Genomic DNA, 18475 nt, shown 5'->3' with positions numbered 1-18475 from the left:
CAAATATGTTTAAGCAAAGAAATCCAATTTTGCCTGTGTCATTTAATTATATGTGTAGTTAATAATTTTCTGGTCTAAAATGATTATAAATGGTTTCTAAATTATTTGCAAAATTGCCGAATCATGCAAAATGGCGGCCGCATTTTTAATGTGTTCGTTTTAAGAATTTGGTTTTGGATGAAATACACATTACTCCGAAAAACTTTCCAAACCCCAAATTAATGCAAATGTTTTTTAACTTCCATAGATGAAACTTTTAATGTACTGAGCTAGTAAAAAATAACTCCATCTGATACCCTTTAAAGTCTTGGTAACAGTGTTGCAAAAAAAAAAAAAAAAAGTCATGGTAATAGCGGACTGGACAAAGTCAAACCTCTATACTCTTCAAATGTGCAATAGTGGGAGTCTTGTTTAACTACTTTTTTATGTGGTCTAGACTAAATGCTTATTAAAAAACGAAGAACGATTTCGGTGTTATAAATTTGTCATAAGAATTTCGAATCACCTTACACACAAAAAGTGTTAATAATAATGGATAAATGAAGTTATTGTTAATAAAATTTTACTTTATTTTAAGTAAAAAAAACGTTATATAATATCCAACTAGCAACAACATATCACTCATAGACTATGATGGATTCCATCACAAACTGTGACTGTGATGGGACTAACCACAAGCTGTGAATAATCAACCGTTGGAGATAGTAAGTGATGTAACAAAACACTTTCATGTACCACAGCCTGTGAATAATTAACTGATGTAACTAAACTTTTTAAGTAGTATATATTCTTACTTAATTGAATAAATATTGAATAATACGATAACAAACTCACTTAGTTAAATAAACATTTAATTCATTCATATTTAAACGTTGAATGAGATTATCAAACACCACCTATAGTCATCAACTTGACATTTACAGTAGAGTGTTGAAAACCAACATTCAACAAGCTGTTAGCAAACCAGAATTAAAAGAGGGAAAAAGAAATTCTCAAATTCCTGAGAGGAACCAGAGTTATCACATTCATTATTTTTGAGAAAATTATTTAAACCCAGAAGCAGGGTTTTTCTAAAATAATTTAACAATCGTCACAATGTTAACAATTAAAAAGAGCTGGAATAGGAAACAATCTTCATAACAAGGCTCGCCCAAGAGACTAATTAACCCCCAAACCAACACCCTCAAAGCAATAAATAAAATAACAAATGTTAACAGAAGTGGAAGTGGATTCACAAATCAAATAAAATTCATTTTTATTTCTTCTCTTCATAAACCTCTTTATACCCAATTAGCTTATTATCTTCTGCTCTTCATCAGGAATCATTAACTTATTATTATCTTCTGTTCCTCCCTTCACGGCATTCTGCTTTGCAATGGAGCTGATGTCCACCTTTGGTGGACCTGAATGCCGCCTTGGCCGAGCTGGTGAAGGCGGGAAAGAAAGCCGCTTCTTTGCAGATCCTGCTGATCCCTTTTCTGGTGTTCCATTCTCCACACCCAATGGGTTTTGCATACGCGACTTAGCCTTTGCTGACTTGGTGGATGCCATGTAACTTGGTACTGCCGGAGAGCTTGCTAGGCTCTCATCATCTCTCACCAACGACCCAGCAATGCTATGCCTCCTATTCCTCTCCGATTTCACACTGAACATGCTCTTTGCATCATCTTCTGGGCCCAAAACATCCCCTCTTGTGCTCCTGGCTACTGCTGAGAAAGCTGACTTGGATGCAGGAGTTGAAGGGGAGAGGCGGTTAGAATGATGACTTGGTTTTCGGCTACCTGTTGGGGAAGGAGATGGGTGGTTAGAGAAATGACTTGGTTTTTGGCTGGCGGTTGGGGAAGGCTTGTCAGAATTGAGTTGATGGCGAGCATAAGCCTTAGTGATTTCTCCTACACTGAGGCCAATACTCTTTACGGACGAGAGATCACTGTTGAGTTCTTTCTCGGTCATGCTCCTGTTATCCCATGTCCGGGCTGCCATCCATCGTTCCAGCCAGCTCCAACCCCATTGTGGATTGTTTGGGTCCATGAACAGTAAGTTTGCGGATTTTGTAGATTTCTTCCAGGTTTGCTGCTCATTTAATATAAAAGGAAATTAAATCAAAAAATGAAATTTTGTAACCAGCTCTATGCATGGAAGAACCATTTTGTTACAAACTAACCGAGCTCCAATGTTTTCGCAAGAAAATATCCCTAGACAACCTAGACTTAATTTTTGAGTCCATCGGATCTCCAAAACTGTGCAAAAGAATCTAATCACTGAACATTCTACCTTGATCAACTGACAATTTGATTTAGTTTGCCTTAAAATTCTACAGCTATTAGAGTCTATAACTCTATAAGTAGGGTGAAAACTACTACTACTTATCACAAGCATGGTATACTCCTCCTATTTGAACTAGCCATATACGAGTCAAGCCCTACATGTTCGTAAACAACATGGACCCACGGTTCATTTGCAGCTCCAAATGTGTGAAATGAAATAGATTAAAATTTTACCTGATGAGAGAATGAATAAGCCAGTGCTCTTTCCCTTCTCATTGCTGCCTCATACTTGCTTAGTAGGTTTGCTTCAATTTGTTCTTTGGATTGTAGACTGTCATCCCAGTCCTCCCCCATCTGTTACCAAAATAGTAAGTTTCATCTAAAGTTACAAAAAAATGTTAAATTAAGAATCAACACAGAATAAATGAGCTAAAGGCATCCTAAATGAGATTTTTCCATATAAAAAACAAAAAAAATTATATATTTCAGTAACAATTCAGATAAGAAGCTGTTTGGGATCCTGAATTATTAGTTTGAACTATAAAGGGTTCTCAAATGCTCTGCTGAAGGGATTTTAGCAAACACACGTTCAAGGATATATTATGGGCCCAAACTAAACTTGGTTGGGTGGACTTCAAAGTTTACGGACGGCACCAATGATTTTCATATGCCTTGCAATAGTGTAGTACCCAATGGAATTGCATCAGAGTCATTGCTAATTTCTAAAAAACCAATGGACCTTAGAAGATGCCTGACAATAAATTGCATGCTAAATTGCACGCTAAATTGCACTCCAAGCGAGCAAAGCAATTTTGAAGAATAGAACGGAATAAAGAAGAGAACTAACCCGCAAGCACTCAAGTTCTGTCGCACATTTCTGTAAAAGCTGTCTCTGGAGAGCTTGATTCTCCTCTGACATCCTGATCCTCCTAGAATGGACCTGAGACTGCACGCGGGATAGAGTTTGCATGCATCGTAGAGTGTGTGTAGTTTGTCGCTGGACAGTAGGCCCTTGTACCAGTGATTTCAACCTGACAAGCCCTCTCAAAGCCCTCAATGCCCTCTTTGCCTGAAAGCAATGAACCCCGATAGTCCAATAAGTTCAGTAATTCCATCATCCTCATGTAATCTGATGCTAATTATTTAAATATAAGAAAATAAAATAATTGAAACAGCGTAGAAGATTTTCCAATTGACACCATGACCACAAGCAATCAACAATCTAATCCTCAAACAGGTAAAATTTGGGAGGCAAAAAATAAATTAATTAATTAAAAAAAAAAAAATCTTAAGCTAATAGAAACAATGGGTATTGTAGATTCTCTCTGATTCTCAATAAGCATGAACTTCACAGAATTTTCCACAATGCATTATGTGCATTTTTCCGTGCATATCTCTAACCTATTTAATAAGGTATCAAAGGTTTTGGTTTGAGTTTTCTAAAACTTTGATCAATTGCTTCAACTTCAATGCACTTCGAATTTAATTTAAGCATCCATATTTGAATATTTGAATTATGACTATTCACATGCATTCAACAATTGTCTAAAAGATGGCATGCAATAGAGAGAGAGGGAGGATGGGATAGACTCAAGTTATAAAGTTCTGTTAATGTCTTCATTCTATTATCAGTTTTGAACATTGATTTTGACCATGTATCATAAAGTTCTGTTAATGATTTGTGCATGGCCACATAACATGAGTCAAAAATGTGTGGTCGATTTTGGGAACGAAGTAACAAACAAGCAAAAATAAATAAATAAATAAAACAAAATTAAAATGGAGTAAATGCATGTAACCTCTTGAGAATAAGTAAACTTTCTCTACTTCCCAAGCATAAAAGTAAAGAATTGTGTCAACTGATTATTAGCTGTACAAATAATACGAGGATATTAAAATCAATGACTTCTCAAAATAGAATACATTACTTTTGAAATATTGTCTATAGGGTTGTATTGAAAATCTATTTTGTAGAAAAAATAATGATGTGATTGTGATGAGGCTCTTAAACAATTAAAGCATAGTTCAAATGAGAAAATTATAGCTATACCATTTCTAAAAGTGTTTTTTCATCAAAACTAACACAAACATCTGTCAAGTAATGATGTCAACGGGGACAAATTAAAAAGTCATCAAAAAAAAAATTTAAAATAAAAAGTACAAAAAGGAGTCTTGTTTGGGCATATATGAGGGAGACAAATACCAGGTATCCACGAAATGCCGTCTGAATTCTGATTGCTGCCACTTCCTCTTTTGATTTTCCTGTGAACTGAGTCACTGTAGTAAGTCGAACAACCTCCACAGCGGCTTGAGCAGCCGCAACAGCGGCCTCAGCTGCCACAGCAGTGGCAACTGCAACAGAATAAGCATGTTTGGTTTGTTCATCCTGCACTTCGGCCAATTTGACCTCTTCCAAAGGAGGAGGAGGATGAGAGACTGTAACAGTTTCTAAAGGCAGCGGATTAGGAACGGCGGATTTTTCCAACTCATATGATTTCTTCTTTGATTTATTTGGATTCTGAAATGTTGTAATTAGAAATATCAAAACACCCATTAAAATAACAATATCTACTGCAGAATAAAAAAATATTATAGTGGAATTTTAACAAAATCTGACCTTTTTTGTCTTTGAAACTGGGCTGAGAGCTTTCTTCACGGAAGAGAACCAGTTCCCTTTTCTCCCCATCAGTATATCATTCCCCAACTTGTCCTTTTCTGCAGACAAAACAACTCGTAAAATTTCAACAGATTTTATCTTTTCTATGATTCCAAATTATAAGCATAACATTTCATATTTATTTAGAAAACTCAGGAAAACAAAAGAAAATGAAAGCTTTGATTAATTATTTTGCGACTTTCTGGATTACATCTGATGCATAACTCTCAAGTCTCATCAACTAATTTGGGCACAATTGGTAGAGGTATTTAAATCAAATAGTTACATTCAGTTTCTTTTCTTACCCTTCATATTTTCTCAGCAACCAAATCAATAAAGTACTTAAGAGTAAGAAGTAAGAACCCAACTTCATAGAGTCAACCGACACAATAACTATTAGTTTCCAAGAAGAAAATACAATACCCAAGTGTTAAAACTGCAAAAAAAAAAAAAAACTTCAAGAAAATCAACACCCACTTTATAAGTTTCCAACAACAGAAAGTCAACATTCTGTTTGGAGTTCAAGAAAATAGATTATATAAGTACCTGTAATGAAGTTGCCAGATCTCTGAGAACTTCTTCAATTCTCTTCTCTTTCACCGTTCTTTCCTCTATATGTATAAACAAAAACAAAAACAAAAACAAAAACAAAAAGATAGAGAAAGAGAGTTGGAGGCCCCTATTGGGTGACTTTAGTGAGAGAAAAAAAAGAATAAAAAGGCAGATCTTGACAAGAAGAGTTCAACTTTAAGAATATGAGAAATAACAGCTGGTTTTTGCTTGGGTGAGCGGTGATGAGCCCACTTATTGGGCGGGGCAAATGGGTCCCACTTAATTATCAAAACATATTTTTCATTTTTATATTTTGTTTATTTAAATGATTCGAGGCTTCAATTCTTTTTTCTCTTGTCCTACTTTAACGATACAATATCTTCTTCGATTTAAAAAAAAAAAAAAAATTTAATAAATTAGAACATATTTTTAAAAAAATTAAAATTAGCCATTTATTCATTTTTTAAGGGTTAAACAGCCTCTATTTTTTTTTTTTTTTTTAATCAAGATCACCTCTCTTTCCTTCACAAAGCAAATCTCTCCCTTCCTTTCTCATCACCGACATACTTACACAAATATTATAATAAGTTATTAAGCACTTGTTTAGTCACTGCAAAGTAAATTTGGACCTTAATCATTACAAAATTAGAAATAAAACAAAATTAAATCCAAAATATTCCCTCAATCGCTTTTAATTGATATGGAGTTGATCAAAACTTTTAATAATTTAATTGGTAAGAAATGGATAATGCCTATTATTATTTTATTTTTTTCATTTTTTTAGATGTGTTCTAATTACATTGAACCACATTAGTTGGAGGATGAACTTTATCCTCCCAAGGGGATAACCCTACCTCTTTCTTTACCCATAAATAGGGAAGGAATTTTATAAATTTAACATTAAAAAATAATCACAAGTTAATTATTTAAAAATAGTTTTCGAGACTATAGAAGAGTTTTTTGAGAATTAAAAGATGATTATACTTTTAACTTAGTCATTTGAAAGTAATTTTTACATAGATTATAGTCTACCATACAAATTAACGAATTTTTTGTTTTCTATTTTTATAAAACTGAAAACATAAAATAGTTCTTAAAAAACAAATTAAGTAAACCCTAGAATGATGAGACATACCATGCTTTTTTACATTCCTTGCTGTCTTTTCCTCCCTTTTTACAACTTTAATCTCACAAGCGAGAGTCTACATATATCACGCACGAGTTTAACCAATAACGCACGGTTATGCTAATAAATTCACAACTTAAGTTAATTCATTAATACCATTCATTAAACCCGATACAGCAACGAGAACCTTTTTTATACAAAAACAACTCCAAAAATTATAAGCTTAATTACAGTAAGAATTTAATACAAAATTATAGGCAATAAACATTTTTTTTCCCAACAAAAATAAAATTACCAACAAGAAATGCTTTGAGATACATTATTGATGGTCATGGTTGATATTTATTTATTAATTTATTAGTAGAACATGCTTATTAAATCAAGTGTGCCAAAAAGCATATAAATTGATGAGTTCTTAATTTTTACTGTGCATATTAAATCAAAACGGATGGGTGAGGTTAAAAATTTAATTCTTGTCATTGAGAGGAAGTAACTTGTGCCGTATATATAAAAATAAATAAATAAAAGAGAGAGAAAGGGGTCTGTGTTTTATAATTAGAAAAGTAGTGTACATTTGTTTATTTTTCTATATGGATTATTGGTTGTTGAACTTGCAAATCCATCACCTACAACCAGAAAACAAGAGGTCATTGGCTCATTAATATAACAAACCCCAACACTGACCTAGCTCTCCCTCTCTCTTTTATTATTTTTAAAAGATTATATTATTGTGTGTGTGTGTGTGTGTGTGTGTGTATCACAAGTGTGGAGAAGGTAACTGGATTATTGAAACATGATCAAAACACAGTTAGGAGGGTGGTCATGTAATTAAATTACAATTGGTCCATAATTAAAACAGGTTTGCAACTGAGCCCACAAAATAATACCTTCATGGCTGTGACTAATAAAGACAGTAGGGCCCTGTTATTAAGATTCTTAAGCACCTATGACCCATCATATTCCAGGAGTCTTCCAGCTTATGCCTTGAATATATACACAAACACACACACACACACACATATATTTATATATATTCAAAATTTTGTAATATAAGTTTCAGGATTAGGTGATTATCAATTAACATTGAGGAAATCTACCTAGCTTGACTAGAATATCAGTAATAGGATACATTATTGTCTCATTTGACATTAGTGTAACACAAGTGGCCAAGCTATTAATTTGCATTTATTTGTTTTTGTCCAAATGTGACATGCAATGTGTTGCAGTTGGGAGAGACCTTTCTCACATATCATGACTTCTACTCAAATTAAATGTGACATGCAATGTCACATATAAATTTAATATTTTTTTATTTTTATTTTTGGAAGATAAGAATGAGATGTATAAATATGTGAAAAATCATATAAATGCAATTTTCTACTAAAAGAGAACAAAACTTGGCTACCTAAATTGCATTTTTTTAGAACAATTCATACACTACTAATGTTCACCTATGCCTGATCCACAACATGTTTATTTAGATAAAAAAAAAATTCCTAAGAACTATATTCTAACTTAATGGAATTGAAGAAAGTCATATGGGCATGACCGACCCCATTCATATGGATCAAGACGACGACAACAACTATCTCTTAAGATATATAGGGATTACCAAGAATCATGTGTGTGTCGGTTATAGAATTCCTTTGACTGGTTTTCTTGGGATGGTAGTAATTATTCCAATAGAGTTATTCACTGATTTGCTATATCAATACACACACACTGACATATATAAATATATTAAACATGACTAAGTGGCTGCAATTATGTTACGAGTCTACAGGACTAAGATTCTCTGGGCTGTCAACACAAAAAATAATAATAATAATAATAATAACTCCACAATACCATAAACACTTCGTTAGGGCTTGTTTGGTAATGTTGTTTGTGTGAGCAGTGATTATTTTAGAGACAAATTTTTTTCCTAATGACCATGTTCTAATCTAAAAGGATCAAAGAAAGTCATGTGGCCAGTCCCATACATATGGGATTAAGGTGACACAATCTCTTAACATAAAGGAGGATTACCAAAAATCATGTGTCAGTTATAGAATTCCTTTGGCTAGTTTTCTTGGGATAAACCTTATGGAGGTGGTAGTAATTATCCCAATAGAGTTGTTCTTTGATTTGCTATGCCAATACACACACACATATATATATAAAAATATATTAAACATGACTTAGTGGCTGCAATTATGTCATCTTATGAGTTATGCGTCTACAGGACTACGATTCTCTTGGCTGTCCAAAAAATAAATAAAAATAAAGGGCCTGTTTGGTAATGCTGTTTGTGTGTGTGTGTGTGCGTGTTTTGTTATTTCTGTAAAAAGCGGAAGCAGTGATTGTAATGTGCAACTCGTGTAAAATAGATGAGAGATAATAATCAAAGCAGCAAAAGAAGTGGATTTCGGACTTGATGCAAGATGTTTCAGACAAAACTGAAAGGAATTGAACTTCCTATGTTTGAATTTTGATATTCCACTGCCATTAGTTTCACATGCTTCTTTAAACATTGAATTTCCAAAATGAGCACAAAAACAATGGTTCCTGTACTTGGTAAGAATTCTTCAGACATCATGATGCAGACAACTAGTAAACAAAGAAGTGGGACTTTAGATGCTAATAATTAGATGATGGTAGTACCCTTTTACTGGTTGAGTTCATGCCATAGATTAGTGTGATAATAATTCTACAAAAAAATATAAAATAAAAAATAAAAAATCAATGATCATGCAGATTCCAGGAATTTATGCTTCATATTTCAGCGACAAGAATGAGGTAGTCCAAATATAGAACAGTTACAAAATTTTTAAAAAATGAGAAAATATAAAGTTAAAAAAACTAAAAAATTAATTCTTTATATATATATATATATATATATATATATATATATATAAAGGAAAAAAAAAAACAAAGAAGAGATATTTGATCAATGGATGTTGCATTCCTCCCCCTCTTCATTTCCCTGGCCTCTTCTCTGTTATCTCCTGTCACCATTCAATGAAGTATCCAAAAGATTATTTTTAGTTGTTCCTTTTGGAATATGAAGATGCCAGAGCATGATTTTGGAGCAACCTTTAGCTGGGATTCCTTTTAGCTTGGTCTCCTCTTCAAGAACTTCTTTCTCGACGAATTTGAATGAATTCTATATGGAATAAGGGGGAAAAAAATCTCAGAAACAAACATCATTTAACATCCATATGAATTACTTGTAGGATCAGAAAATTGAAAGTAAATACCTTCATGACCAAAGTTTTCCACAAGAAACTTTAGCTATCTATCTAAAAGCAGGAAACTAGCTAGTTCCTTTTCCCATAAATAAAAAACATTGAAGGATGAAATGTTTATGCAGATTAGGTTGTCGATTCTCTTGTTTTTTTGTTCTTCATGTCATCAATTGTCAATGGTATCAGAGAATCCATCATCTTCTATCAAATTAAATATTATAGAGCATTTGGGCTTTCTCCTAATCACAAATATTAAATGCTGAACTTAGCAGCCTAAATTAAATACTCAATGTATTAGCTTTGTCTAGTTTTTAGGATTATCATTGATTGAATCATTTTCATTTGCACCAGAGTCAATGAGGGGTCAGTAAAAGGAAAATATTTTATGCAGACAGCCAGACACCCATGCATATGCATAACAAGGAAAACTAATAATTCATTTTTTGCTCTAGAAAGCAAATAAAAAGTCTTGGGAATTTAATTGTTGGTGAATTTAATCAATAATTGTCATCATTTATGACCAAAGTGCTTCATGGAAATATGAGATTGAGAAAGGAAACTAAATTTTTGTGGGTCAATATTATAAGCCCTGTTAAGTCCATATTCAATAGGCTCAATTCAAATTTCATGTGCTTAAACAAGAATCACAAGATCATTGTGATTACTCAAACAAACATGTCGCATCAGCCCTTTAAAATGTCTACGTATCTTTTATTTATAAATAAAGGTTGGAGGTTAGCCAAACCTGTACTACATTGTAATAATTAATTCAACACATACTTATAAGTTACTTCAATTGAATTCCAGTTGCATTGGTGATGGCATGATTAGGTTCGATATTATAATACGTTATATATTTGAATGAAAAGAAGTGAAGCATCTTATGCAGGTTTGCATGGATGCATCATTACAACTTTAAATGGATCTACAGTGTTTTCAAATAAATAGAGAATAAATGCTGAAACCTTTTACTCAACAAGAAAAATTGTTCAAACGGAGTTATCACTGTGACTCAACTTGAAACTCAAGAAAATTGAGTAGATCATTCAGATTGAGGCTTTAAATCATTAAACAGGCAATGCATAATTAAGTGCTTAGTTAAAGTTTATTGACAAACCTGTGAGGTGTCTTGTGCAGACGAAAGACGGCCCCATCTTTCTGGATCCCAGAGAATCGAACTATTGAAGGCAAAACTTGATACATGTACTGGAGATCTTGTGTCTGTTAAATTGTTCATTCGCCTCAAATGCCATCCTATAACTTCCGAAGAATCGCATACAGGTCCTTCAATTGTTACCTTTTGCCTGTTTGCAGATAATAATGCCATTGGCCATGTCCCAAACACCCTGCAAATTCTCCATATTCATAAACAATAAGCTTAACATCTCTTGGTTAATAATTATATTGAATAGTTGAGATTTTTAGCCTTTTAAGAGTACACTTTAAAAGCAAGATTGGTTAGCTTTAGGCTCGATATATCAACTCAACCATAGCATATGACTAAAGAAAGGTAGTTTAAGTCCTGTTCTGAAAAGATTCTATTGTTCTGTATGCAACTTGGAACGGTGAAAGGGTGTCTTTGAAAATCTTTTGTATTTATCACCGACAGTACAGAATAAAAGATCAAACAATAACAAGATAGGTTTCGTCCAGATTGAAGTAAAATCTAATTAAATTATTGCAAACAGAAAAAGATGAATTTTCTTTATTCAGAAAGTCATGTATTGATGTTTCTTAAAAAAAAAAAAAAACAACTTTGGTATTATTAAAATATAGAGATTCCCATCTACCAAGGTAGAATGTTGGCTACTACTGTTTTTTCTTACTAATATGTCCTGATGTAGATATCACACATCGCTAAAGAACTTTTACATTTAAAAAGGGGGATTAAAAAAAAAAAGAAACAACAACAACAAATAAATTCTTTTGATTTATATGAACCCTATCCACGAGACGTTCCACACCCATTGAGAAGACCTGCAAAAACTATTGCCTTAACAGTTTAAATTAATTTATTAATTTTAAACAAGTTCAGTAAAGATCAAAGGGTAATCAATAAATCAGATGGTTGGAATCATACAAGGTCTCATTAAGAGTAAGAAGCTAAAGAATCAACAAAAAGAGGCCCTATCTAGGTCAGAATTAATTCAAAACAGCAAATTACATGTTTGGCAGCCCTCCGAGGCTCAAATTTCCCAGCACTCAAATTGTGTTATAACTTATCCAAGACTTGGCAACTTTGAGAACTCCACCCACCACCAGCAGACTTCCAACTAATTAACTAATTAATTCTTATGCACAAGAGTCCTGTGTGTATATGTATACATTTTGTATTGTTTTTCTTCTTTTTTTTCTAAAAAAAAAATCTGGTAACATTTTCGAAGAGCTGCTTAAATATTTTCTTCGACAAAACAAGGGCAAATACAAAATCAGACAGTTAATTTTTCGTAAGAATTAGCATAGTGAGGGATATAAAAGCACGTACTCAATTGCTCTGATCTCATCGAAGAAGCTAAGATCATAAACATTGGAAAGTCCAACAAAATGAACGATTCCACTTAGCCGGTGGTGCTCAATGTGATTAAGTGCGACGTTTCTCTGATGATCCCTTTCAACTTCAGGATCTGTAAAATTCTCCTTGGAGACCAAATGCCTATACATAACACCTGTTTTCCTAAGCAGTTCAGACACTTCAGATGAATCTGACTGTGCCTCCACAACAATCCATAGCAATGGTGGAGGAACCAATCTTAATGTGTTTGCTAGCCTCCTTAGCAGCACCTCTCGAAACCTGTCCTTCGTGCTTGATGGAGTAACAATGATAATAAGCTTTCTGGGAATCAATTTAGGCTCTTCTTTTTCTTCTTCCAAGAAAGTTGCTGGTTCGGAATCATTAGACCTTGTTGGGGCTGCCACTGGAGTATCAACCATCAAACTTCTATTAAAATCCCCACTTTCTGTCATGTCTTGATTTAACAGTACTTCAACAGGTTGTGGTGAAAACTCTGATCGATTTGAGGCAACAACACGATTAGAAAAGATTGAAGGCTCACCCGTTGGAGCAAATCCTGTAAAGAATCCCATAAGAAAACATAGCAAGAAATGGACTGTTGCTTTTTTCCATAGTTGGGCCCTTTTCTTTGATCTTTCTAACAAAACCATCTCTCTAAACGGGATACAAAAGCTGGAATCTGACTATTCTGATGAATACTATGGTCACTGTTCCTCAAATCGAACTGAAGATAATTTAATAGGGGATCAGCAGATAATTTAATAGGGGATCAGCGACGTAGAGGACTCAAAGGTGTAATACGGCATTTTATGTTTGATCACTGAGATAAAATGTTTGATCACTGAGAAGGTCTCAGAAGGTTATTGAAAAATGGCGGGAACCAACTGACATACATATGATTAATATTGTGTTTTCGTGTGATTTCATTGGGTGAGGCATTAGCTCAGAAAGCGATTTCTTCAAGTAAAAGAAAGATGATAGAAAAATGATATGAAGGGTCCTCACCAAATAGTTGTTGAGATGCAAACTCATTACCTAAATTGTTGGAACAAAGAAATGCAACCACAATCGGTTACAATCTCTCTTTTAGATTGAGAGTTGACAATATATATGAAAGTATTGCACTGTGTGACTCAAAACTCTGCCAGGTTAACTCAATTGCTAAATAAACACACTCAAATAATAATAAAAATAAAAAAAATATTCAGTTGGTTGGGGGATTTTCGGGCAAGAGTTGTTTGTATACGTTTCGAATTTAGTATTTGAAACTTCATCTACATTGAAAATTATTTATATCACTTTTTTTTTTTGGTGATTGAATATAATAATTGAATTCATGTCACCTTACGATGATAAAATTTACCAGTGGGAGAAAGTAGCTGTTGCATACAGAGCTATGAGATGATGGGTGAAAGGAAAAGAAAACAAGGCTAGATTCAAAATGGGCAACCCCACAAGATCAAGAGTGGAAAGCAATACTTCAGATTCATGGAACTATGTGGGTCCAGCTCTACACCAACTAAAAGGGAAAGAAAATGATATTAACTTGAACATCAAGGGATTGTTGGATCATTGTTTCTAAATGATTTGATGTTCCACAAGCATAAGTTCGCACATCAACAAATGGTAGTGCATGTAGTGAAAAATGCAAAAATTATATATATCTCATCAGGATATTGATTATTACCCACACAATAACACGAAGTTGGCTGATTTCAACTAGGTTTTACTGTTTTATAAATTAAATTTAGCACTCTATATTTTATTTTTTCTTAGAGAAACAATAAAACCGCACTCCAGCACAAAGTTCTCAAACCCATCATTTGCTACTGTACTGTATGATTGCTACATGAGCAACACCCTACCTAAATCGCACCAAATCAAAGTTTCCTGAGTCATGATATATAAAAGGAATCGAGTATGACAGAAGCTAATCCCACCTTGTACATCGACTCTATCTGGTTTCTGTTCTGGCTTTAAGGGAAATTGTCGAAAGAACAGCAAAAATGAATGACAACATAAACTCCTAAACCATTCCCTCCAAATAATAGCCAGCATCTGGTAAAGCCAAATGGGTACATTAACCTTACTCCTGTAGACACCGGTCACTTGTTTCCATTGGAAGAAAAAATGCAGCTGCATGGAAACAGCACTATTCTATATAGGATGTCACCAAAAAAACTGGGCTTTTTTCCAGCAACAAAGTGAAAGAAGTAAAGGAAATCACATTATAGAAGGCAAAACCCAAGAAAAGGCAAAGTTGTTTGTGACCAATTGACTACTGCAATTGCACAATCCAAATGGTTCCAAGCAGGCATAAAAATGGCATGGCCAATAATGCTTCCTCCTCCAGGGAAAAGTAACTAACAATCTCATAAATATGACAAGAAGAGAGATTCAGAACTTGTATCTTAAAGGAAGAAATCCAATGATACGAAGTATGACATTCAATGCGAATTTGTGTGTTCACTTACAACTAAAAACTCAATACTAACAAAACAAAATAAGATAAATAAGCACCAAAATCTGAACCTGAATGCTCAACAGCAACATATCCCCAACAATCGAGGGTAGAGGGCAGCAACAAGAGCCAACACAATCACAGACAAAATTTATCATAAATAACTAAGACAATAAATCCGACTCTTACTCTCAAATTCCAAAAACAAACCATTCACTTCTTTTTGACGGCGGACTTGGTGACCTTGGCACCGGATGGATCCTTCTTGTCCACGCTCTTGATGACACCAACAGCCACAGTTTGACGCATGTCTCTCACGGCAAAACGACCAAGTGGTGGGTACTCTGAGAAAGTTTCAACTACCATGGGCTTGGTGGGGATCATCTTAACAAACCCAGCATCACCATTCTTTAAGAATTTGGGCTCCTTCTCAATCTCCTTACCAGACCTCCTGTCAATCTTGGTCACAAGCTCAGCAAACTTAACTGCAATGTGAGAGGTATGGCAATCGAGAACTGGGGCATAACCGTTTCCAATTTGGCCAGGATGGTTCATGATAATGACCTGGGATGTAAAGTTGGCAGCACCCTTTGCAGGGTCATCCTTGGAGTTTGAGGCAACATATCCACGCTTGAGATCCTTGACAGCAACATTTTTCACATTGAAACCAACATTATCACCGGGTAGGGCTTCCTGAAGAGCCTCATGGTGCATTTCTACTGACTTGACTTCAGTGGTGAGACCACTTGGGCCAAAAGTTACAACCATACCAGGCTTGAGGACACCAGTTTCAACACGGCCCACAGGAACAGTTCCAATGCCACCGATCTTATAGACATCCTGAAGTGGGAGACGTAGAGGCTTGTCCGTTGGCCTCTTGGGTTCATTAATCAAGTCAAGGGCATCGAGGAGGGTTGGTCCCTTGTACCAGTCGAGGTTTGTTGACCTCTCAATCATGTTGTCACCCTCAAACCCAGAGATTGGGACGAAGGGAATTTTATCAGGATTATAACCCACCTTCTTGAGATACGATGATACTTCCTTCACAATTTCATCATACCTTGCCTTGGAGTACTTTGGGGTTGTTGCATCCATCTACAAGGGAGAGAATAATGCAAAAAATCAGGGAAAATTAAGATTTCACTAACACGTGGAATAAAAAAAATTGAACTTTTATGGACAATTCTGGGTAAGAGTACTAGGTCATTAAAAGAATGTTCCAACTCCAAAAAGACTATGAATCTCGTGTCTAGTTATGCAGCACATCATGCTACAAGGGAATGATGTCATGTCATCCAACAGGCATACCAGTAAAGATTAATGGATTACCTTGTTGCAGCAGCAGATCATTTGCTTGACACCAAGGGTGAAAGCAAGCAAAGCATGCTCACGCGTTTGACCATCCTTGGAAATACCAGCTTCAAAACCACCAGTTGTGGAGTCAATAATAAGGACAGCACAGTCAGCCTGTGAAGTACCAGTGATCATGTTCTTAATGAAGTCACGATGCCCAGGAGCATCAATGACAGTGCAATAGTATTTGGTGGTCTCGAACTTCCACAGAGCAATATCAATGGTAATGCCACGCTCACGCTCAGCCTTCAACTTGTCCAAAACCCATGCATACTTGAATGATCGTTTGTTCATCTCAGCAGCTTCCTTCTCAAACCTCTCAATCACACGCTTGTCAATACCTCCGAGCTTGTAAATCAAATGACCAGTGGTGGTTGACTTCCCAGAGTCGACATGGCCAATGACCACAATGTTAATGTGAACCTTCTCCTTACCCATTATAAATTTGAGCTAAATGCTGAAATTTGATGAAAGAAAATTTATTATATCACCAAAAAAACATTATTTTGAGACAAATACGCAAATAGCTCTTATAAACGCTTCAAGAAAGCATATCTATCTATCACTGTTTGAGACGCAAATAAGGTACTCCCAAAACAAAAAGGCACAGTGATTATCACCATCATCAATTATGGAGATACACATTAAATCACACTTATAACATTATCATTAAATCGCACTTGTGCCATAAACAAACCAACATCCCCCACAGATGTGTAAATACTAGTTAGCTTTGAACAGTGGCATCAACTTCATTAGATATGACAAACATAACAAATATGATCAAAAAATAATGATAATAAGCTCCAAAATATTATTTTGCTGGTTATAGCCCACCAATATTAGTGCACAACAAAATCTAAATACAAGCTCCATTTGTTTTAATGGAAAGAACAACGCCTCAAATTTTTTAAATGGGTACTCCTCTTACAGGAACTCATTTTAAAGCCTCCAATCATATATTTTCAGTATCTTAATGAGTTTTTTCTTAGTCAAAAGCACACAAATGTAGAGCACAACAAAATCTAAATACAAGCTCCATTTGTTTTAATGGAAAGAAAAATGCCTACTACAAAATATTGCTTCCGCATTGTAAATTCAGGAATGTTACCTGGGAAATGCAAAAAAAAAAATAAAAAAAAAAAAATTTGCAGTTCTGGAAATAAACACATTTTAAAAAGAAAACCCTAAATATAGCGGATGACTTCCTTTCTTAGTTAATATTTAATGATCTGAATATGACATGCACTAATTAACCAGCAAACAAATACCAAATTTCAAAAAAATAAAGCAAACAAATACCCTTTTAGAAGGATAGATACTTAAATAAATCCCAAAGAACAAAAAGTAAACAAGAACTAGATAAAATTAGCAACATCCAGAAGTGACTATGATGATTACCATTATCAAAGCAAAGTTTCATTGAAAGCGAAAGAGTCAACGAATCTAGTAAGCATATCCAGCAAAACAATCAAAACTCTATCAAGTACACAAACACTGCTTACATACAACAGACGGATTAAAATTGACGAAAAAATATCTATAAACGAACACAAACACTGCTCAGAATATGAGATCAAGATATATATACCACATAAAGTTGAAAGCTCGAATTGAAGTAAAGAAATCACAAACAAATCCAGAACATAGCATGGATTCAAATAATACCACGATAACAAAATTGAACAACATAGAAACAAGAGTTTACAATATTGGCATACCAAATCAAATCAACTGTATCACGTGCAAAAGCAATATTATATATATATACCCACACGGAGAAGAAATTGAAAGAGAGACGAACCTTAAATCTGAATTGATATAAAGTATATATATATATATATATATATATACCCACACGGAGAAGAAATTGAAAGAGAGACGAACCTTAAATCTGAATTGATATAAAGAATCGGGATGGATCAGCCACAAGCTCTCTCGCAAGAGGTGCGTAGAGAGAGCAAGCGAAGAGAGGCATAAAAAAGAGCTCTGAGTCGCTTAAGTAGTATCAAAACTCTCTAACCCTTTCAGCAACAACTAGGGTTTTTTTACCAACCGTTGGATGCTATTTGATCCAACGGTTTAGGGTACACTCTTTCCTTAGCCGGCGTATCAGATTAGATTTCCCAGAGTCCGTTTACACCGTTCTCAAACATCAAATGCCCATATTATCCTTAATACTACTTGAATGATGAGAATTGTTTTCGATGGAATTACTATACCGCCACTCTATTAGATAACTGTTACAAGTGAAACTTGTCCCACGTCGGATTTAGATGGGGGTTGAAGTGTGTATAAATGGGTGAGTATGCAGCACTACC

At 34.5% G+C, this 18475-nt stretch overlaps 3 protein-coding genes across 4 annotated transcripts; all 3 read right to left on the bottom strand.

Moving 5' to 3' along the window:
• Positions 1-969: 969 nt before the first annotated feature.
• Positions 970-5692, bottom strand: LOC132293448 (protein IQ-DOMAIN 2-like). The gene is made up of 6 exons (XM_059790938.1): positions 5470-5692; positions 4885-4982; positions 4471-4785; positions 3115-3336; positions 2502-2621; positions 970-2073 (listed from the first exon to the last, which is right to left on the bottom strand). Exons 2-6 carry the CDS (start codon positions 4951-4953, stop codon positions 1291-1293), a joined length of 1509 nt encoding a protein of 502 aa, XP_059646921.1. The 5' UTR covers positions 4954-4982; positions 5470-5692; the 3' UTR covers positions 970-1290.
• A 3445-nt stretch (positions 5693-9137) lies between these two features.
• LOC132293447 (beta-1,4-xylosyltransferase IRX9-like) lies at positions 9138-14584 on the bottom strand. Its single transcript, XM_059790937.1, has 3 exons — positions 12314-14584; positions 10946-11174; positions 9138-9746 (listed from the first exon to the last, which is right to left on the bottom strand). The coding sequence occupies exons 1-3, from the start codon at positions 12988-12990 to the stop codon at positions 9582-9584; spliced, it is 1071 nt and encodes a 356-aa protein (XP_059646920.1). The 5' UTR covers positions 12991-14584; the 3' UTR covers positions 9138-9581.
• A 150-nt stretch (positions 14585-14734) lies between these two features.
• On the bottom strand, positions 14735-18186 carry LOC132293446 (elongation factor 1-alpha-like). Of its 2 annotated transcripts, none has more exons than XM_059790934.1 (3): positions 18042-18186; positions 16131-16611; positions 14735-15896 (listed from the first exon to the last, which is right to left on the bottom strand). In XM_059790934.1, the coding sequence occupies exons 2-3, from the start codon at positions 16590-16592 to the stop codon at positions 15015-15017; spliced, it is 1344 nt and encodes a 447-aa protein (XP_059646917.1). In that variant the 5' UTR covers positions 16593-16611; positions 18042-18186; the 3' UTR covers positions 14735-15014. The 2 variants fall into 2 exon arrangements, with proteins under 2 accessions (XP_059646917.1, XP_059646919.1); XM_059790936.1 differs by having other exon boundaries at positions 17959-18140.
• Between the last annotated feature and the right edge of the window lie 289 nt (positions 18187-18475).

Source organism: Cornus florida, unplaced genomic scaffold (genome assembly GCF_030987335.1).
Source record: "Cornus florida cultivar Cherokee Brave unplaced genomic scaffold, ASM3098733v1 CherokeeBrave_3.0.0_Hap2_Chr02, whole genome shotgun sequence".
NCBI lineage: Eukaryota > Viridiplantae > Streptophyta > Magnoliopsida > Cornales > Cornaceae > Cornus > Cornus florida.
This window is presented reverse-complemented; position numbering and strand designations above follow the sequence as displayed.